The sequence below is a fragment of the Myodes glareolus genome, chromosome 4 (assembly GCF_982192425.1).
Source record: "Myodes glareolus chromosome 4, mMyoGla1.1, whole genome shotgun sequence".
NCBI classification, from domain to species: Eukaryota; Metazoa; Chordata; class Mammalia; order Rodentia; family Cricetidae; genus Myodes; species Myodes glareolus.
Window position 1 is genome coordinate 71,882,258 of NC_142029.1, and position 22,938 is coordinate 71,905,195.

Here is a 22,938-nt window from a genome sequence, read left to right on the forward strand (position 1 = left end):
CACGCGTATCCCTCATGAGTAAATAAATGAATGTTAAAAGCCTTTTAAAAAGCAGTGCTCACTTATAAGCTGGCACTGAACTTAGACTATAATAGAATCCCAGTATACTGGCTAAATGAATTACTAAATGCATGGGTCGCCGCTTAGCTTGGCATCTAAACCTTGCTTGCCCTCTTTTCTGCAGCCCCTTTGTGCTTTGTCTTCTGTGGCTTCTTTCCTCCCTCCCTCCCTCCCTCCCTCCCTCCCTCCCTCCCTCCCTCCCTCCCTCCCTCCCTCCCTTCCTCCCAGGCATACTGAGTTCAGAACCTTCAAAGGGTCCACATGTTACCATGGCACCTCACAGGGTAACCCTGCACAGCCTCAGTCCCTCTCTCCTAGGCAAGGCTTCTGGTCGTGAGACACACACTGTTTAAGTTCCCATTCATCTGTGTGGTTTCTTGTCAACTTCTTGAGAACCTAACACAAATCAGAGGCTTGAGAAATGCCTGAGACATGGCTGGGTGTGGCCCAAGTGACTTCCCCAGCTCCCCTCAGAAGGTACTGGGAGCACGTGGATGTCTTGGCTGCTTCGTCCTTCACTTCTTTTCTGCACAAGTCCCAGCTTCCCTCCCAGACTGCCCTGGATTTGTTTGACCTGGCAGCTCTCCCTCCCAGCCTCCAAGAAGCCTGGGAAGTGGCCCCTGTGAACTTCAGGCTGTGACCTGGCTTATTGGGACTCGGCTGCTGCCCCAGTGCTCCAGATAGAGGTGTCTGGTGAGTTATTCCTGGCTCCCTTTCACAGAGAAGGGAGGTGGTGGTAGTGACGTGCTAAGCATTGGCCCAGGGTCACCAGACTCTTCCTAGGATGCTGGCCATCCCTTCAAGGTGTGGGGCACAGCAGAGCATTCTTGGAAGGAATCCCAGACTTGTCATCAAAGGGCTACAGTCCAGGCCCCAAGCTGTGTGAATTCCTTGGTCAAAACAGGGACCAGCTGAAGTCTCAGACTTCTCAGTGTTAAACAAGGATGTATAGCATCTCGTCCTTCCCAGAGACACAGAGGCCTGCATGAGACAAAACTGGAGACTACACAGTTTCCTTCGGGAAGTCCTGATATGTTCTGGGCCATTTCCCCACGGGCAGCCCCTGTGTTAGAGACTTTGCCCGCGCTGACTGGAACACCCTTCTCTAGCTAGAAAGCATCTGATGAGTGTCCTTCAGGACCCAGTCAAGTGTCACATCTTCAGCAAGGCAGTACCAAAGCAAGTGATTTCTCCATTTCTCCTCCCACATCTCCTTTCTTTTCCTTTTTTTTTTTTTTTTTTTTTTTGGTGGTGGTGGTGTGGGGAGCAGGATTTCATGTATCCCAGGCTGATCTTGAATTTGGTATATAACCAAAGGTGATCTTGTACTTCTGATCTTCCTGCCTGCACCTCCCAAGAGGATTATAGGCTTGCACTATCATGCCTGATTTATACAGGGCTGGGAATGGAACCCAAGGCTTCCCACATGCTAGACAAGCACTCTGCTAAATGAGCCACAACCTCAGCCCTGTTTTTGTTTTGTTTTGTTTATTTGGTTTTTTTTTTTTTTGAGGCAGAAACTTACTATATAGTCCAGGCTGAGTGCTAGGATTACAGGTGTATACCACCATACCTTACTGTGCCAATTTTTCTAGAGTCAGTGGTTTGTGCTTTAGTTTCCCTCGTGAATGCACGAGCTCCTGGAATCCAGGTTTATTATAATCTTCATCTCTGGGCCCTGAGTGCTTAACACAGAACCTGGCATGTGGCATGTGTTCAATGACTGTCTTAACTAATCTGAGTTACCAAGATTGCTGTTAAAGCTAACCTATATGGACATAGAATCTCCCGGCATCAGCACTTTGTAGCCACTTGAGTGCATGCAACAAGTGTGTGTGTGTGTGTGTGTGTGTGTGTGTGTGTGTGTGTGTGTGTGCACTCCCTTGCTAAGCTCCAGTTCCCTCTGGGAGCCTCTTCTGTCCCTTGCAGAAAAGCATAGCAAAGCACATGCAGGCAGGGACATTCCTTTCAGAGCCTACACAGGAGTAGGATAACCAAAGAGAAAACCCCTTCCCACGGTCCAGTTGCTTGGCCTCAGAGAACTCCGGTGAGGACAAGCGTTTGAAATTCTATACAATAACATTAAATTCTCGACCCAACAGATCTACCCAAGTCAGTGTTTGATACACAGACGCGACCATTAGACTTTAATAAACAGCTCAGGCAAGTAAGCAGGATGCAAGCCGATTGGATTTGTAAGCAGTTCAGACAGAAGACAATACAAAAAAGTGGGTGACAGGGTTGGCATTAGGAAACATGTTGGTGGGCGCTAATAGAAAACCAAAACAAACAAGACAAAGTAGTAAGTGGGAGACGGTGCAGGTAAGTTAATGATACCACTTAAAGATGGGGAGACCGAACCATATAATTAGAAATCACTTAGATGGAAGTATTTATGCTACGTATTTCTGGTTTTTTGGTTTTTTGTTTTTGTTTGTTTTTGAGACAGGGTTTTTCTGTGTAGCCCTGACTGTCCTGGAACTCTGTTTTAGACCAGGCTGGCCTCCAACTCACATAGATCTGCCTGCCTCTGCCCTGAGTGCTTGGATTAAAAGTGTATACCACCACAACAGGCATGTAACACATTCTCTCTCTCTCTCTCTCTCTCTCTCTCTCTCTCTCTCTCTCTCTCTCGGGTTGGGGAAATAGCTCACCAAGTAAAAGCACTTCCTGTATAAGCCTGTGAACTTGAATTCAATCCCCGGAACCTAAAAAATCAGCTGTGGTGGTATCAAGTATCTGCCCTGCACTCCCAGCACTTAAAGCTGGGATGGGGATGGGGCGAGGAGCGCTAGCCTGGAGTGAAGAGACAGAAACAATAGAGACTCTGCCTCTGCAAGTGGAAGGTGAGAACCAACTCCAGAAAGTCAGTCTTCCCACCTCCCGCAACATGCTGTGGGATGTGTGAGTCTTCCTTCCCCGATCCCGTCAGTAATCAATTAGTCAATCACTTTTTAAATTAGTAAACCGCTGGTTTATTCTAATTAGGAAATTGTTTTAACAAACAAGCTGGCAATTTGCTTTTCTATCTAGAGTGGATAGTCAGCCAAAGCGGTCAAATTGCACAGATACACCCCACTTTTACAATCGCTGCTACAATGAGGATCCTGATGAAGTCTTTTGTTAACAAAGCTAATAGCCAGCGTCAAACTGGAACCAAGAATAGAAATAATCACAGCTGATACACCGGGCAATTAAAAACTCAAGTGGCATATTTTAAGACACTTGACCACCAAAACCACCACAGGAATTAAAATGAGGGATTAGTTTTGTTACATGTAATAATGCTAATTGGACTTGAAAAGGAAACTGTCTTTTATGTTTTAGAGATGCATACTCCCACACTTAGAGTCGAGAATTACAACGTCTATAATTTATAAGAAAATATTCCAGCAACAGGAATGGCTGAAATTTGACAACAGCTGAAAGTGATATGGGGGGGGGGCTGATTGTGTTAGCCTCTACCCTTTGTGCTTTTAAAAGGATACACAATAAAAAAAAGTACAAATGTAAATGAAGCTAAATAAGGCAGAAACGAATGGCTGAAGCAACTGTGACAAAATGCTAGAAAAAGACTCTCCCACCAAGTCACAGCCCCAGTTTTCGCTCCCTAGATCTCTTGGCTGAAACTTTCTTGTCAGGTCCATTTGGAGAAAGGGCTGTAATCAGAATTTAACCAAGGAGCTTTCAGGAATTTCATCTGCTACAGACAGGACACCTCCAGGAACAGATCAGTAGGTCTAACACAAGTATCTCTAGGACACAGAACTGAACCTTAAGTATAGGAAGTATAACATACGTAGATCAGGTTGGCCTTAACTTTGTGGCAATCCTCCTGCTTCCGCGCCCAAGTGCTGGTGTTACAGGTGTGTGTCACCAGGCCTAGCATAAGGCTGTGTGAGGAACTATTATTCTCATTTTTGATGATTGGGAGGATTTACCTGTTAAAAAGCCTGTTGTTCATGCTAAGGGTTAAGCTGAAATAGACCTCACTGATTACTCCTTTGGGCCTTGTGTTTCAGGATACCCGCTACTTTGCTTGATAATATTTGTAAAAATGGGCTCAGGAACCCTGGCATGCATGGTGGTTTGTGTCTTTAATCCCAGAACTCAAGAGGCAGAAGCAGGCAGGCCTCTCCATGAGTTCAATGTCAGCCTGGTCTACATAGTGAATTCTTTGACAGCCAGAGATACACAGTGAGACCCTGTCTCAAAGCGGGGAGGGGGTTTCAGGAGATGACTCTGTAGGTAAAAATCACAAGCCACACACACCTGACAACCCAAAACCATAAAAGAAGCTGGATGCAATGGTGTGCATCTGTGCTCTAAGCACTCTTATTGCCAGAGGGGAAAGAGGTAGGAGGATTGCTGGGAAGCTATTATGTTAGCTAGCCTGGTATATACTACATAGCAGAAGCAAGACAGACCTGGTCTCAGCAAGCGAGAAGTGATGTCTGAAAGTCACGTGGAGGCTGCTGACCTCCGCGTGGACCATGGCATGCACATACATACTCCACAATCAATACAATAAAAAAAACTGTAAAAAGGCATTTCATACTTGACTAAATCATGATAAATCAATATCAGTTTGACTAAGCACACATCAATAAAATATCAATTATATCTTTCAAAAACACAGAATATAGGGGGCTGGAGAGATGGCAGTGGTTAAGAGTACTTGTTACTCTTGCAGATGACCTGGGTTCTGTTTCCACCCCCTACATGGTGGCTCACAATCATCCGTGACTTCAGTTCCAGGATATCTGATGCCCTTTTCCGACTTCTGAGGTCACTAGGCATGCACATGGTATATATACACATATGAACATAAAGTACTCATAGACATAAAATACATAAATCTAAAAAAAAAATACAGGTAAGGGACCAGTGTGTTGGCTCAGGAGGTAAAAACCCTTGCCAAGAAGCCTGAAACATTGAATCCCAGGATTTACATGGTGGAAGGAGGGAAGCGACTCCTGCAAGTTGACCTTTGGTCTCCACACAAGTGGCAGGGCAAGCATCCCTCTCCCAAATAAATAATTTAAAAAATTTAAAAACAATGAGTTTCTAGGAAGTAAAAATAAATTAAAAATTTAAAATAACAATAAAATACAGATGAGTTGGGTATGGTGATACAGGCCTATATAGTTCCGGCACTTGGGAGGTGGATATAAGAGGACCAGAAATTTAAGGTCAAGCTCAGTTACATGGCAAGTCTGAGAGAAGCTTGAGCTGCATGGACTATTTCAAACACACACACGCACACACACACATAAACACACACACACACACACACACAGAGAGAGAGAGAGAGAGGCAGAGACAGAGACAGAGACAGAGAGATGAGTTAATTTTAAACTATTTTTCTCTTGTCCATATGACTAAAATTTTTTAAATTACTATTATTTTAGGTGTATTGGTATTTGGCTTGTATGTCTGTGTGAGGGAGTTGAATCCACTGGAACTTGAGTTACCAACAGTTGTGAGCTGCCATATAGGTGCTGAGAATTGAACTCAGGTCCTCTGGAAGAGCAGCCAGTGCTCTTAACCACTGAACTACCTCTCTAGCTCTGACTAAATTTTTTTTTTCGAAAAAAGATTCAATGAGGGGACATCTGAAAGCTGCTGCTGCATCTGACGCGCAAGTGAGGACACCAGCTGTTCTTTTCTGTCCTTCCCAAAGTCTGGTGTGGAAGAGAAGCAAGCTTAGCCGGATCCATTCAAAGACAACAAGGGCATATAGGAAAGCAGGCTTCACCTCAGGGTACAGGGAAATTCTGTTAGAACTATCCACAGGGGAGCCTGCAGTTGCTGTGGCCCTGGAAACACTCCAGCAGTAGTCAATAACTTATCAAAGGCCATCAAATGAGCTCTACAATTCTGTCCATCTCTAAAATCTCAGGATTGGATGCAGTTGATGAAAAGGAATCAGGGCTATTTCTTCCCTCTGCCTGGGCCTCTTCAGATGCAGTAAGGCTTGCCTGCCTCCTTGCAGTTGCTGTGCACACAAACAGATCAGTAATGGAAAGAAGGAGAGGGAGGGGCAGGGCAGAGAGGACTCCCAAAGCTTATCTAGAATCTCCTATTTGTGATTCTAAGGATGAATGGGTGATATCTCTGTTAAACTGGAAGGGCCACCTTCTGGGGTCTCTGTAAGCTTCCTTTAGCTTTTAGTCTTCCTGAATCTCTGGATCAGGAGATCTCCAGAGAGAGAAAGCAAGAAGTGAGGCAAACTCCTTGAAACAATGGCTCTTGGGCCTGCCAGGAACCCAGGGGAATTGCCCGGGTAGATTTTTGGCTTTAGGGAAGATGAGGTTAATTATTATTTTATTTTACAAATGAGAAGCTGAGTCTCAAGCATCCTGGAAACAATCTCCCAACTCTGAAGTTCAAGTTATGTGTAGACATGACAGGAGTGAATTTACAGCCCAGCCCAGCCTGCTCAGGAGACACTCTGCACTGCCAATACAAGTCCATAGGCTTGGCTGATGGGTCATTGCACCCACAGTGACAGAAGCTTTAAAGTGTTGGTATGGGTTGGGAATGAGCTCCACAGGAAGTCCAAAGCTCTAGGTCACTAAGCCTAATGTGGTGTGACTTCCCCTGCTAGCACAATTCTACTGTCAACAGCACAAACTCAGAGAATGTCTGAGCGTTCATCCAAGGCTCAGCTTAACTTCCCAACTCTAGCATCACCTTGGTCCTACCTGCTATCCAACACCCCATCTCTACCAAGAAGCTCTCAACAGAGTAAGATGGCAGAGGCCACAGTTGAAGGCATGGGGTTGGATAAGCATCCTAGTGAACAGACTGTAGGAGATCAAAACAGGGTACAAGACACATTGAACTCTAGAGTTCCAGGATTCTAGGTAGTCTCCCCTTAGGCCAGGGTGGTCAAAATACCCAACAGATGAGAAGAAAGCAAAGGATCGGAATGCAGGAGGTGTGAGTTGGGGGGCAGCTTCTGCTTCTAGCCCTCCTCCCCTTTGCATCTGATGAACACTAGACAGCAAGTGAGCTGTGCTGCCTGCCAGGCCACCCCAACACTAGGAGACGGGTCCAGGAGAAGGCCTGCCCTCCCACCTCTGAACCGAGAGAGCTGACACCCAGACTGATGGGCCTCCTGCTTTGCATGGCTTTGGCAGCAATGGGATGTGATTTTGCCTGGGGAACAATTCTCTGGGTGAGGGAAGTGGAAGCCCATACCAAGAACTGTTCCAGCAGGATTTTTCACTTCTGCCTGGTAAACAATGCAAGGAGCACTCAGCAGAGAGACTGGGCCTCTCCCATTTCTGGATTGTTCTCAGCAGCTCTTCTCCCCAGTAAAACTCAGTAGAACATCCAGTGACACTGAAGGACAATTTGACAACTTGCTGGTACTACTTAAGCCAGCAACTGTGAAGGTAGGCCCTTGGAAAGTTATTCTGAGACACAGACACAGACACAGACACACAGACACACACACACACACACACACAATAATTCTACCAATATGATCCACCATTCAAGGTTTTGTCCTCAGAACACATTGTGAATGGGTTGTAGGTTCATTTTCAAAACTGCTTTACATTTCCTGAATTAACTGCAAGTGTTCATCTCCCTAGCCTTCAATCTCCCTTCGAAATGAAAATGAAAAGTTTCTAGGAGCTGGAGAGCTGGCTCAGTACTTAAGAGCTCTTCTCGATCCTCTGGAGAACCTAAGTTCAACTCTCAGCACCTACAACAGGTAGCTCACAACCAACTGTGACGCCAGGTCCAGGGGGATCTGACTGTCACCTTCAGCCTCTGAGGGCACCCGCGTTCACAGGCACATTCACATACAGAGAACATATGCATAATTTAAAATATCAAAAACAAAAGTTCCTAACGCCATTCCTGCCACTTTCCTTTTAAGAGGAAATACCTAGAACCTAGGGACAGCCTTTGAAGCTGCTTGAAGAATAAGACCCAGAAGGGCCCAAGAGGAACTGTGGGAAGAGGGCTGTCGTAGGAATTAGAAGGGATGAGGTTCAATTTTCCACTAGTTAAGTATCCCTGGTCCAGTCAGGGTATGGATGGTGATGAAAAGTTCTGCACATGCCCGTAATCATGGACACTGTGCCCAGGGCAGACATCGCTAATGAACCTGAGCACCCTTATCCTCTTCCCTAAAATCAGTACCATGCAGCAGCTACTGGTGGTCAGAACCACCACTCTAAAAGGAGCTGCTCACTGCCTTAGGGCTTCAGAATTTCAGTGTGTGGAGCTTCCCACAATTCAAAATACCCATTTCTCTAGACTAAAGACATGAATGATAGATCTCACAGACTCTAATAGACATGGCCTATTGAGCTATCTGATGTGTGGTCTCTGTGTGACTGTTAACAAGGTCAAATACGAAGCCTGCTGGGCATGTGTTGTGGGACAGACCTAATATCTTAGCACTCTGAAGGGTGGAGACAGGCCAACCTTCACTATGGAGAGAGTTCAAGGCCAACTTTGGCTTTGTAAGACCCTATCTCAAAAAGAAGAAACCGAATCTGGAGTCTACTCACCAGTTCCTTTCTCCCAAAGCTCAAGAGCCTAAGATGCTGCTCTAGGTACAAAGGAGCTTTGCTGGACCCTGCCGGACAGAAGCACAGCCTCCTCCCAGCTTCCCACTGCAATTTTTCATGTCATTCACTGATAAAGGAAATCCATCTCACCACAGTCTTCTGATATTTTAGGAAATATAATCCCCATTCCTTCTCCATCTGGGCTATGGATAGGGATTTCTGGGGTATCCATGCATTGCCCCTGCATCTCTTCTTGATGAAACCTGTTGCTGAAATCATTAATAGAAGGAATTCAATTGGGCTAGGTGGTCTAAGACCAAGACGAAGGAACATCCTGAGATGAGAAAGGGTCTAGGGTCTCAGTTCCCTGATGCAAGGAAGTAGTACACAGCAACCTAAGATTTCTCATCAAAAGCACACATCAGAGTCTCCTGACCCTGGAAAAACAGTTGAATCTGCATTCAAAGGCAGTTAAATATGCTCTGTGAAGTAGACCTCTATTCCAGTCATACTCAATATGCACATTTCAATGTAGCACACTGACCATGGTTTTTGTTTTTGTTTTTTAATCAGAGGAAACAAAAAAGGCAAGATGTCTGTTCTCTGTGTGTTCATGAGGTCAAACCTGAAATCTGCAGGACAAGACAACACCTGCCTGTAATCCCAGTACTTTGGAGTTAGAAGTAAGCAGGTCACAAGTTCAAGGCCAACCTTGGATACTCAGCAAGTTCTGAGACAGACTCTAAAACCCAGACTTTTCAGTTACAGGTAAGGACACTAAGCCCTAGAGAAAGACTAATGAATGACTATCCAAATGCCACCGTTAATACTGCCAACTGAAACTTCATTCAGAATGGCTGAAGTAAGCCAAGTAAGCAAGAAAGAAGCTTTAGGTTTTCTAGAATTTTAAATAACATTTGGTCTTGTTGACTCTCCCATCTCTTAGCACTAGATGGAAGAGGGCTCTTTCCTCAGGTTCCTCCCTTCTTCTTGCCCCTATTTCTTGAGAGACGGAGACACACTTGAGCTAGGACCAACACAGTCTTCACAAGGGTATGTATACACACACACACACACACACACACACACACACACACACACACACACACTACATATGATCACTTAGCAGTCACTGGAGTGGGGTTCTAGCTCTGAAGTCCTGGACCACAGCCCAGGCTTGATTAGGAGACAGAGTCCATGCTTCTAATTGGCTATTAGGTCACTGCACCCACTGCATGGACACTTTGTCCTCCAGGGATGAATACTAACAAATGACATTATTAACTGGCGAGCACTGTTCTAAGTGCTTTACAAACAAACTTTGATCCTCACAGAAGCCTATGAGGTAGATACTATTATTAATCCCATTTTATAGATGAGAAAAATGAGCAGAAAGCCTTTAAATAATGAGCAACGAGTAGCAAGCCTTTAACTAATGACCCCGAGGTCAGAGTAGGCTAGAGGAGCAACAGAGCCCTTCCTGAGCCATTCGCATCATTCAAAGAACCTGGAAAATACTAGGTGCACATGCCATCCTCGTGGGGGTAGCGCTGACCATGGCTAGAGAGAACTTCAATTTTGCCACTCTTCACCTGAGGCACAAACACAACCTCAAAGAGGGACATCGCCAGTTTGGGTGGTATAGTGGAAAAGAGGAGACCAGAATTCAGCTGTCCTCTCATCTTCTTGGGCAAACAAACTACAGAGACTGTTTCTCAGACAATAAAAACTCAGACATGACCAGTCCTGAAACCCTCAGAGGAAGGAAGTTCAGAACCTAGAACTACAATTTGGTGGTCCTGACCCATGACTTCAGGCCACCAAGAAGGTGCAAGAGGGGATAAGAGACCTAATCTGTCTTCTGGCTATGCAGTCGTAACATCCACAGGCAGGTTCCCAGGGTCTGGGGAGATGGGCTGCCAGGGAGTTAGTAAGCATTGGGCACGCCTTCCTTTGATAACTTGGAGCCCTTGAGCCAACATTTGCCAGCCAGCTTAACCCCTTTTGTCCACGCTTCCCTCCTCAAGAAAACCTTAATCAGCCTCATTTGAATTTCAAATGACCTCTCCCTTCTCCCCCTCCCCACCCCAACGGGCTTTGAGGCAGGAATATGGAAATTCATTCTGCAGTATGGAAATCATCACCCTATGCAAATGATGAGCGGGACCCCATTGTCATAGCAACCTCCCGGTTTCCTCTCCTCTCTGTACCTCTTCTGGGCTCCCAGGTTTGACTTTTCTATTCTCTTTCCAGCTTGAACAGGGGTGGGGAGAGGACAAGCCCCATTGCCAAGGGCCTTGCTGGAACTGACAGCAGGCAGGTGGGGCATCCTGACCTGAGGTCACTTGCTGGGTCAGACCTGCCAGGCCACCTGCTCTAGAGCAAACTTGGACCAGGCACACGTAAGCAAAGCCAACTACTATTTTTCCTAGGATAAACCAAGGATTGTGTGTGTGTATGGAGTGGGGAGAGGTTCTAAACTCTAGGGGATACAATCAACCCCCCAGAAATGGAGTCAGGAGTGAGGGGATGTAGGGGCTCCATTGTTGCAGTGGTAGGAGATGAAAGCCCTTGCAGGGAACCTATATGTAAAATACCATGCAAATGAGCACCTATTATTGTTTGAGTCAACAACAGTATTTCACTGGTGCTTTTTTGGGAGATGCCCATAGCTCTGTTTCCCAGGCGCCTGTCTTGGCACAAAGGTCTCCCCTCCCAGCCCTTAACCCATGACCCCTGACCAGTGAGCTCACAGGTCCCTGGAGAACTCAGGAGGGCACTGAACTGCTGGTGACTGAAGCCCCTAAATATCTAATCTGGTCACTTTAGAGGAAGGACCTTGGACACACTTTAACCCTGCCCTGCTCGGCCCTGGACACTAAGACTTACATCAGAGAAATCTGGGATGATTTCATATAGTCCCCCCCATTTAAGTACACTCAGCTCTGAATTGGTCCCTGTGTCCCCAAATCAGAGGCTCACTCCCCAAAAAGAGGAATGAGAGAGACTCTGGGCTTCCTCATCTCTTTCAGTTCTTGTCCTTGGCAGTGCCCCCAGGCCACAGCAAACAGCTTAGAAAGTGGAACCCATTCTCAGGTGCTGCCTGAAACTGACCTGTCCCTGCTGCCCCATCCTCATCTGTTTCTAGAGGAGGAGGTAGGTTTGGTAAAGGATAAAGGCCTAAGTTGCTGCAGTGGCCTGAACACACTGCTCAGTACCTGATCTCCCGGTGTGCTGGAGGCAAGGTGCCATGCATTTCATGAATATACTGATGCCTGTCTCCTACCGGAGACCCAATATCATCCACCCACGTCCGCCATCTCTGGATCAAGGCCATAGGAAGATGTGCCCAGGTTCCAGTGTACCCAGCTCAAGGGAGTCAAAGGCAAGAGATATCCTTCTACCACACACAAACTGTCTCTAGGCAGTGCACCAACTGGCCAAGGCTGATCTGCAGACTTGCATTGAGGTCTGTGGCCAGGTACAGACTGCAAGAGTGAGATCTTAGAAAGGCTAGCAGCACACCAGGAGCTTCCTGTTGACCTGGGTGGAGAGCTCTTTGGATGTTGCTGGAAGCAGTCCTAGGTCAGACCCTAGGGTCTCACTCAGTCCCATCATAACAACACTGCAGGATTGAACACTGATCTATGACAGACTGGAAAAAAAAAAACAATGGTCCTCCATTTGGGACTGTTTGGAACACAGGAATATACTCAGAGGCAAGGAAAGGAAGCCAGGTGATAAAGACAGCTCCCACTTGCTTGCCTCTGTCCTCCTCAACCTGCCCCCTGTCATGCTGGAAAAGAAGGAAGCCATTTCCTTAAATAGACTTCCAAGAGGAAGAGACAGCGGCGTAGGTAGGGTTTGTAGCCTTGGCTAGCCCTGAAGGTTGGGTTTGTAGCCTTGGCTACCCCTGCAGGTTGGGCTGGGAACCCACAGATGAACAGCTATAGCCGGAAGTCATCAGGGCATAGGTATGAGCTACCTCTGTGGCCGTTCTATTTGCTACCGCTCTCCAAGGGCTGGAGATCAGAAGTCAGTTTCAGACATTGTAGGCTACTCTCCTGAGACCGTCAGCAAATAGAGTCACAGCTGGAAGCCTGGTGGTGAATCACTTCTAATTTCCCTGTCACAGAAACCGGAAATAAGGTGAGATGGAAGCCACTCTGAAGTTAGTCAAAAGGAGAGCCTACAGCACAAGGGTTGCACATAAGGGATTTTGTTTGTTTTTGTTGTTTTGTCTTTCGAGACAGGGTTTCTCTGTAGCATTGGAGCCTGTCCTAGAACTAGCTCTTATAGACCAGGCTGACCTCGAACTCACAGAGATCCGCCTACCTCTGCCTTCTGTGTGCTGGGATTAAAGGTGTGCGCCACCACTGTCCGGCTCGTACATGAGGGATAGTAAGAACTTTAGACACTTCAATTCCTATTTGAACAAGGAACCAAGAGAAAGGAGAAAGTTTGGATTTTTTGTTTGCTTGCTTGTTTCTTGAGACAGGGGTTTCTCTGTGTGGCCCTGCTCTCCTGGAACTCTGTAGACCAGGTTGGTCTTGAACTCACAGAGATTTACCTGTCTCTGCCTCCCAAGTGCTGGGATTAAATGTGTATGCCACTACTACCCTGTGGGTTTGGCTTTTCTTAGGGATGGTAATCAAGTGAACAACAAGAAGACTAGGTACTCTCATTAACAGGGTTCTCATTTTCCAAGGATGGGTTTGAATGTTTACAAAGGGCACAAGGCACACAGTAAGAGGTGTTCTCGGAATCTTGATCCTGTCAGGAACCCATTCTGGTTCTGCAGAAGTGAGGGACAGTGAGGGATGGATCTGAGGCAGACTGAGGATCAGTCCTAGAGACCAGCTACACCCTCTCATTGTTTTATTTTTGCAGATGACCCCCTCCCCCACTCCATCCCATCACAAGGAAGCTGAAGTCTCGGGCACTTTCCCCACATCTCGGTAATAGCATGTTTCCTAATTACAACCGTATGATAGGTGGTGTAATTACAACTGTATGATAGAGGGTGTTTGTGTGGTGGTGTGTCCTTTTCAAGCTGTTCACACCCACTCTTATTTAGTCATAAACAGGCAGGACGTGTGTGCACACGCGCTCACACACGAGTCTCCTTAGAACAGGTGTCAAGAGAAGCCTCTTTCTTTACACACAGTCCCAGAGTCTTACCTGACCGTCAAGCACCTCTGAGTTTCTCCTGTCCTTCCAGCCTTTGAAAGACCACTTTACATAGGAACTGAAAGCTACCCTCATCTCCCAAAACTTCCCTCCTAGTCTTTCCTGGAACCTCGCCTCTTGGTGGCAATCCTCAGTTTAGTTCCTCAGGAACTCGGGAGGGTGGATATCTGTGAGTTTCAGGAAGGAGCAGACCCTTACCCAGAGGGAATTAGTTAGTCCTTGGGCATCACTATTCTTTCTCAAAGATCTGAGGAGAACACAAATCTCTCTGTGCCTTGCTGGTCCTCCCCTGGACCGACATGCGCATCTTGTTTAAAGCCACACTGGAAGTTCTTTGGGCCACCAGACAACTGAGTCTTCTGGGTGGTTCTAGACTGCAGACTGATGTTAGTCATTCAATCTCACAGATAAGACAAGGATGTCTCAACTGAGAGGAATGAACAACAAAGCCCAGTACCCTCCCTCCCCGCTAGTATGATGAACACTGGTTCCCAAAAGAGGTGGGGGAGGGAGTTCTTTCCCAGGCTAGACCCTCACCACTCACCAACAGAAGCAGCTGACCCTCCTCTTTCCCTCTGATCCCCAGTAAGCTGGCTCCTCCTATATCAAGTTGACACAAGCTAGAGCCATCTGTAAGGAGGGAACCTCAACTGAAAAAAGCCTTTCATAAGATCCAGCTGCAAAGTATTTTCTTCATTAGTGATTGATGGGGGAGGGCCCAGCCCATTATGGGTGGGGTCATTCCTGGGCTGGTAGTCCTGGGTTCTATAAGAAAACAGGATGAGCAAAACCACGTGAACAAGCCAGGAGGCAGCACTCCTCCACAGCCTCTGCATCAGCTCCTGCCTCCTGCACTGTTTGAGTTCCTGTCCTGACGTCCTTCGATGATGAACATCAATATGGACATTTAAGCTTTAAAAAAAAAAACAAACCAGAAAACAAAAAACAAAAAAACACCCTCCCCTCTTCACCTTGCCTTTGTTTTCATTGCAGCAAGAGAAGCCCTAACTAAGACACCCAGCAAAGACTCTTTGACCCCAGGCAGGACTTTGTGTCTTGGGTTGAATCAATCTTCCTTCTGGTCCTGCAAGACTGCCTTTCATCATCCAGACACCTGCTGCGATGCTGCCCCTTCTCTGGGTTCCCATAGTGGGCGGGTCTTGGTCATCCTACTAGCATCTATGGGTAGAAAGTCACTAGAAAAGTCCAAACCAGCCGGGCGGTGGTGGTGCACACCTTTAATCCCAGCACTTAGGAGGCAGAGGCAGGTGGATCTCTGTGAGTTAGAGGCCAGCCTGGTCTACAGAGACCAGGACAGCTAGGGTTGTTATACAGAGAAACCCTGTCTCAAAAAACAAGAAAAAAGGAAAGAAGGAGGGAGGGAGTGAGGGAGGGAGGTAAGAAAGAAGAAAGAAAGAAAGAAAGAAAGAAAGAAAGAAAGAAAGAAAGAAAGGAAGGAAGGAAGGAAGGAAGGAAGGAAGGAAGGAAGGAAGGAAGAAAGAAAGGAAGGAAGGAAGAAAGAAAGGAAAAAAGAAAGAAAGATCCAAACTTCAGTCTGCCATGTGCTGGGTAAGGGACCTTGGGAACTCACAGCTAACATTCTTTCTCAACCCCAGCTTCAATTTTCCCACCTGCAAAGTGGGATAATGGCATCCATTCTCAGTGCCTCTGGTCCAGAATGTGCTCACAGCTCACAAACAGACCCCAGGATAACTGTTATCCACGGCACCAGGAATCCTTGTCCTTGAAGGAAAACTCCACGGTGGCAGAGACTCCAGAGCCCAGCACGGGCTGCAATGTGGTCACAGACCGTGGTCATGGGACTGCCAGCTAGGCCAGAGAACAGGATGGACATCCACACAGAACAAGATGGAAGGCAGTAAGACAGGCAGGGCTGACTGAGGAGACTTGGGAGGAAGGGCTTGAGCCCGAGCCCAACTCCCTGGGAAACCTTCACTGCTGAGAGAGGTGCAAACAGAGGGGAAAGCACACTGAAAGAGACCTTAAGCATCGGCCTTCCCAGACGATCTAGTCCAAAGTCTTCTTTTGTAAAGAGGAAACTAAAGGTCCGTGTAGGAAAGCTGGCCAAATACGTAGGTGGAGACGAGATGAGAACCTGGTGGTAGCACACAGTGTAAGTTCATTTCTAGCTTCCAAACACGTTAATTTTCCACTCTCAGCCACAATTTCCTTGTTGGGGGAAACAGGGCTAAACACCTCTGTGTTTATTGTAAGATTTAAATGAGATGATGTACATAAAGCTTTTCATGTGGCCAGGCAGGAGGAGGCATATGCCGCAACAGGCTTTCCTTCCTTCCTACTGAAACCATGGCTTTGCCTTTCCTCTTGTGTCTGAGGCTACAAGTGATCAGCGTGGCCAAAAGTCCCAAAGGTCAGCTGTGGCTGGTGTCACCGGAGGGCTTTTGAGACATGGGTAAGGTTATATTTTTGATTATTTTTTTAATTTATTTTATGTGTAAATGTTTTTGTCTGCATGTGTGTGTGCACCATGCATACACGCTTGGTGCCCTCAGAAGTAAGAAGGCAGCATAGGATCCTCTGGAAGTGGAGTTTCCTATGGTTGTGAACCACCATGTGGGTGCTGGGAATTGAACTCAAGTCCTCTGTAAGAGTCGCCAGCACTCTTAACCACTGCACCATCCTCTCCAGTTCCAGTAAGACTCTATTTTTATTCAATTATTTTGTTGAGAAGAGGAGATGAGAGTCTGAGGCAGAGAGCCTGTCTGAAGTACAGGCCTGCTGAGCTACGTGAGTTTCAGGCCAGTCTGGTTGCCTCAAAAACAAACAGATAGACAGACAGACAGGCAGGCAGGCAGTTGGGTTGGTAAAGTGCTTGCCACATAAGCATTAGAACCTGAATTCAATCTCCAGAACCTCCATAATAAAACACTGTGGCATGCTCTGGTAATCCCAGAGCTGGAACAGAGAGGTGCAGACAGGAAGAGCCTAGGGACTAGCTGGCTAGCTTAGCCCAGCTGATTAAGCAAATCAGTGAGAGACCCTATATTAAAACAAGGTGGTTAGTAGCTGAGGGAAGATGTGTCCTCTGGGCTCCATGTGCATGCATTTGTAAGGGTGCACACATGGCTAGGAGTGTAGCTCAGTGGTAGAGCACTTGCTTCGAACGTCTGATACTCTGGGTTCAACCCCCAGGACTGTAAAATGAATAAAACAGAGTAAAGGCAAAGTAGCCGCAGGGAGGAAATAATAGGAATAACAAAAAGTCAATAGCTGGGTGCAGAGGAGGTAGGCTTTAGTGCCTGCTGCGGAAGGGAGTTGGGGGGGGGGGTATGTGAAGACAAGGGTTCCAGAGTCTTCCCTGGTTGCCAGCAAAAAAGAGAATCTGAGGTCCTGAGCATTCTGTTCTCGGCTGTACAGAAAAGGGGAAGTATGAATTGCCCTGCAGGTCCGAGAAAGCCCTCCAAAGATTCCTGCCAACTCAGAGTGGACCGGACAACTCACTTCCTTTTCCCAGCTCCCTGCCCTAATGCCCTAGGGGTTTCACACAATACTGTGGGTGCTCTCCAGTACACTGGGTTTTTTTCTAGGTCATCCTTGCTTATAGTTCCTTTAAAACCCAAAGGCAAACCACCCATTAACTCAGCCCCTGCTGGGGAGGTGAATGTGTCTTTTAAAATTTCAAAGGAAACCATTAAACTTAGTTGGTAACCATTGTAACTGGTAACAAGCTTTCCATTCCACGGGTTAAAAAAAAAAAAAAAGAGTCAGAAAGACTTTCCAGGAAGTTTGCTTACTTTAATTAGCTACTTCTTCTTTTTTTTTTTTCTTGCCCTTAATTTAGGATCACCTAAGCATTAATCCTACCATCAAGCTAAACCCTGAAGGGGCAGATGGGAGGGCAGAAAAGCTCTAGTGATGGAAGTCCTCTCTCTCTCTCTCTCTCTCTCTCTCTCTCTCTCTCTCTCTGGAGTAGAGGGCCCAAGTAAAATCTTTTTTTGGTTGGCAAGCAGAGCAAAACTCACTTCTGGAGCTGACCCACTTGCACGGGTGAAGGGGAAAGGGAACCCCAGGCACCTGTGTCCCTTTGCAGTACCACGCAGTGTTACAGAGCCACAGTGGTGAAGAGGGCTGGAGAGACGGCTCAGTGGTTAAGGGCCCTTGCTGTTCTTACTGAGGACTAAGGTTCAATTCCTAGCTCCAGGGGGAACCTGACACCTTCTTCTGACCTCTGACCTCTGACCTCCACGGGCACTTTTAATTGCACTTTCTGTGATGCAAAAAGACAGTGGTAGCTCGAAGCACTGAGGCACAGGCCTTGTCCAAGGCCAGCCTGGTCTACACACATAGTACACATATAGTTATGGAACAGCCAGAGCTGCAGAGTGAGACCTTGTCTCAAATAAACAAAACATAAACAAGACAGTGGTCTAGACTTTAGACCTCGGCTGACTGTCAATCTACCCTCTAAGACAACATTCACTTTCCCTTGTCAATTTGTGAAAAGGATAAATGATCAAATCAGATAGCTAGTAAGTGGTTCTGTTTGTAGGCTTTTTCTTGGAGGGAGAGGCAGGAACTCTGTATGTAGCCCAGGCTGGCCGGAACTCCTTACAGTCAGGACTAGACTTGATCTCTCCAGCTGTCAGTCCTCTTGTCTCAGCCTCCGAGTGTTGGTTACAGAAATGCAGCACCCTGCCTTGCCTGCTGGCCAGTTCTTTAGCCCAGGCCTGTCTGATCTGAAACCATGCCCTTCAAACGTCTACCTCCCCTACACAGCTCCCCTAGTCCCACATAGGAGATTAGAATTTGCCCACGCAGCACATAGCACACTGACTTCCTGGCCTCCTCCTATGGTTGAAGCCTCACCTTCCTGCTCATTGTCGGGGTTCTGGTGTCTCATTCTGACTCCTCACACTGGCCCCCACCTTGGTTAGGATGACTAACAGCAACGCCTGGTTCTGTCGATAAAGGTGGTCTTTTTCCACGTGGACACTGTTCAACTATGTCCTGCCCAACGGAGCCTGGGGGAACAGAGTTGGTTCCAGGAAACGGACAGTTTCCCTAGAACCACTGCTCTGGACTCCATTTTTCTCCAGGGGAGAGCATTAAGTACAGGCACAGCCCCCAGCAGCCGTCAGCAGAGATCATCTCGACTTTTTGAGACTGAAGGAAATTTAGGAGGAGATCACCCTTCTCCACCAACCTTAGTAACACATGACACCAGCAAGCTGACCGAAGTCAGACTTGATGATGGCGCCGGCCTGGAATCCCCCAGGCGAGGTTGAGACAGGAAGATTGTAAGTTAGGGGCCAGCCTGGGCTGCAAAGCAAGTTCAAGGACAACTTAGCAAAGCGTAGATAGATAGATCGATAGATCGATAGATCGATAGATCGATAGATCGATAGATCGATAGATAATAGTAAATAAGGAGAAATGTAGCTCAGTGGTAGAGTGTTTGGCCACTATGCATAAGTACTTAAGTTCAATCACCAGTACGGTGGGGAGAACAGCACCCTGAGAAATGGGTGCAATTAGTCCATACTGAAGTCCAGCTGTTCCATACAAAGCAGAACATAAAGACTGTAGCACTATACGCTCGCTACCCAAGCAAGTGAGACTGTTTTGATGTTAAACTGAAGAGCAGAAAAATCTGTAGCAAGTGTATCCTGAAGACCAGGCCCTCCCCACACTTCCTCCTCAGCTCTCCTGTCCCTCTTTTAGCTTCAAGAACTAGAAAGTTCCAGAACAGTTAAAAGATTTTAGTTTTCGAGGACATCGATTCCTTCCCCTTCTCGCTTCTGTGTCTCTAATGATCCAGATGAAACACTAATTGGGGCCTTGTTGGGAGGCTATTAAAGTTATCTTTCTGGTTATCTTTCTTCAAGTTCTTTTTAATTACACTGCATTTTCAAACCAAGGGTTGGGCTATGGTGGAAACAAGTGAGAAGAAAGAAACATCTCAATTCTTTCCTGACTCCTTTCTTCTCTTCACAAAGCAAAGTCATGTCTAGGCACCAATCTCTCTCGGAGCTCACATGCTGGCTACACACAGAACATTCAGAAGGCCAACACTTGTACACAGACCCGTTTGCTTAGTTCTTTACAAAAGACTGTTAAGAACCTGGGTGGAAGCCGGTGTGGTGGCGCATGCCTTTGATCCCAGCACTCAAAGGGAGAGACCAGTAGGTCTCTGTAAGTTCGAGGCCAGCCTAGGGCAGTTCTAGGACAGCCAGAGCTGCACAGAGAAACCCTGTCTCGAAAAAACAACCAAACAGAAAACGACCCAGGGATAGAAGACCCTGGTATGCATCTACCAAAGAAAGGTTCTCTTTGGAGCTGGCAATACAGTCGGTTGTTTCTCTGTTAGAACGGCACATCAAGGCATGAATCGTAGCCTAGTGAGATGGCTCAGTGGATAAAGGTGCTCGCTGTACAAGCCTCAGGACCTGAGTTCCATCCCCAGAACCCACATAAAGACAGAAGAAATTCTGCAAAGCTGTTGTCTGACAGCCACTCATGCACACACGGCATGTGCATGTGCACCCATGCATACATATTATAAACACATAATAATAATAATAATAATAATAATTCTTTTAAAAAACAAAACATATGCTTATACCAGCTTCCTAGGAGGCTGAGGCAGGAGGATCTCAAGTTTGAGGCCAGCCTGAGTTACATAGTGAGTTACATAGTTCAAAGCAGTTTGGATGATTTAGCAAACCCTTGTCTCAAAATAAAATTAAAGAGCCGGAATATGGCTCAGTGTAAGAGCATTTGCTTATCATAGCAAAGCTCTGGATTTAATGTGCTTGTGCAGGTACGCACGCTCACACACACGCACATACATGCGCATACACACACACATCACAGGATACAGTGATAGAATGCTGTTTTCCCAGTATGTGCAAAGCCTTGATGCCCAACTTGATGCCCAACTTGAGTTTGATGCCCAACATTGCAAGTCTCTCCCGGATAACTTTTTGTTCTTTGTTCCTAAGGCTCTGGCTCCTTCCTGGCCTATTCTATCAAGGTCAATATCTATTACTCCAAGGCCCCAGAGTCAGGCCCTGGGATCTCCAGACAAGTCCCTAGGGACTGAGATTCAGCTTTGGGATCTGAAACGCTGAGCAAGAAGCGACACCACATTGCTGGACAGTGTCTCCTAACCACTCACCCCCAGGAGAGAACGCCTTACCTGACTCCACCTGGCTGAAGGTGCTGTGGGCATCCGTTGAATCTGCAACATCCCCACTCATCTTGATCTCTGCAAGGAAAACACGGCTGATTTTAATGGCAGGTCACCATTTTTCTTGCTGTGACGTAGGTGGCTTTAACTAGACAGCAAGGATGAATGTGTAATTACCGCAACCATCAGACTTTCAAATTCCTGATTCCTGAACACACAGCCACTAGAATATTCATCAGCTTGGAGGTGCAACCCCCCACCTCCCGGGCTAGGTTCCTAGCCTGGCCTTTCCTCCCTCTCTCCACAGCTACTGCAGAGTCTCTCACCGTCGGCGCCAACCATCACCATCCTTCCATCGCCTGGACGGAGTGAATCAAATTTAACAAGAATAAGGACCTAGAAGCTGCCCATCCCCACCCTTAATTTCTTTTGGAATTGGGGGAATGTATTTTCTCAAAATTTCATAGAAATCCAGGTGGCACATGCCTTTAAACCCAGCACTCAGGAGGCTAGGTCAAGAAGATCACAACTCCCAGGCCAGCCTTGAACTTACAGAGGAAGACATTGTCTTAAAAATAATAAAATAATGATAAATACGGATCAAACAATACTCTTCCATTTCCCATTCTATATAACAAGGCTACCCAGGAAGGTAAGCACACTTTAACCAAAGTTTGCCCCTCTTACCTTTCTGTCCCCAGTTCAGCTGTCTGGTTCTCAGAGGGTCGTGCACTGTCTGGGGAATCAAATCCTACCTGCTTGCCACCCTTTTCAGAGATCTTGCCCTTTGAAGCTCCTTCCCTTCCCTCTTACTCCTTCAAACTGCTCAGTTGAGAAAGCAAACCTGCTCAGGGTCCCATGTCAGTGTCCGAGTGCTGCTGCTCTGGCCTCTCCTTTCTGCTCCATTGCAATAAATTAAACATTTACCCATAACAGAAGGCTGCCACCACCTAAGAGACCCTAAACCTCCTCCCTGGTCAGCTGAGGAACGGAAAGAGACAACTTTGAACTCGCTCTCTCAGCCTGTCCAAATCTGGCCGTTTAAGACAGAGAATATTTTATTCAAATTGTATGGACTCCCCCCCCCACTCCCACCGCACCCTCTTCTCTGGGACAGCACTTTAACTCTTTCAAACCAGATAAAGTCTTGGTGAGTTCATTTGCATATGATGCTCCTCAGCCAATCCCAGTCAAGGAGGCAGCTTTAATTTGCATCAGGTAATCAAGCAGTTGGCACTGTAGACGTCAGAGGTCTGGAGATGATCAGGATGAGGGAAAAGAGTGGACCTCTGCCCCAGGAAAAGAGGAGAGAAAGCGCCACCCCTTTCTTTTTGGTACGGCACTAATGTGTGTAGTTCTTAAATCTATTTACGGCTCTGTAAGGAAGTAACTGTGGTGCCAGGCAAAGCAGCGATGCAGACACCAGCAAATGCACCAGAAGTAGGGGAAGAAATAAGGCCTCCCTAGGAGTCCCTATGTTTTGAAGGACACTGCTTAAAGAAGGAAGGCACCCAGGTATATAGTAAGAGCTCGGTAGGGTCTTCCTAGACAGCCTTGCTGCACTGGGGGGGGGGGTCCTGAAGTCTGAGGAACACCCCCTCTGCTCTGCATTTGAGCAGCTTCCCTTGAACCTTTCTTGCTGCAGATGTTCATTTTCCAGACAGTAGTATATGCATGCATATACGGAACTGGTAGGGGCCTCTGTCTATTTGCTATTGCTGGGAAAATGGGCTTCACTTTGTCCCAGCTTGGAGCTGGGTAATTCCTAACACCCATCTGTCCCCCACACTTCATCACTGGGATTCCTCTGAAGTGTAGAGAAAAAGCCCCAAACCGGAGCCCGCTGAAAGGCACAGGAAGGAAAGTCTCTCCCTCTGCTGGTTTTGAACCTGCTTTAGCAGAGCCAGAAGTCAGGACTTCAGAGCGCGGGTTTTAGCAGCAAATCAGAGTGTATTCCAATGCCATCATTAAGTAACCAGGGGA

General features: G+C 46.9%; 1 protein-coding gene across 2 annotated transcripts in view; it reads right to left on the reverse strand.

Annotated features, from left to right (window-relative positions):
• The window catches only part of Pou2f3 (POU class 2 homeobox 3), an 82,889-nt gene that overhangs the window by 55,190 nt on the left and 4,761 nt on the right, over positions 1-22,938 (reverse strand). Inside the window, exons 1-2 of one of the 2 annotated variants that reach the window (XM_085688633.2) lie at positions 21,643-21,929; positions 20,965-21,033 (exon numbers count right to left, since the gene is read on the reverse strand). In XM_085688633.2, coding sequence (XP_085544759.2) covers positions 20,965-21,025 — 61 coding nt within the window. In that variant the 5' untranslated portion in view covers positions 21,026-21,033; positions 21,643-21,929. Of the gene's footprint in view, positions 1-20,964; positions 21,034-21,642; positions 21,930-22,938 lie in introns of those variants that run through there. The other variant, XM_048417204.3, reaches the window with a different exon arrangement.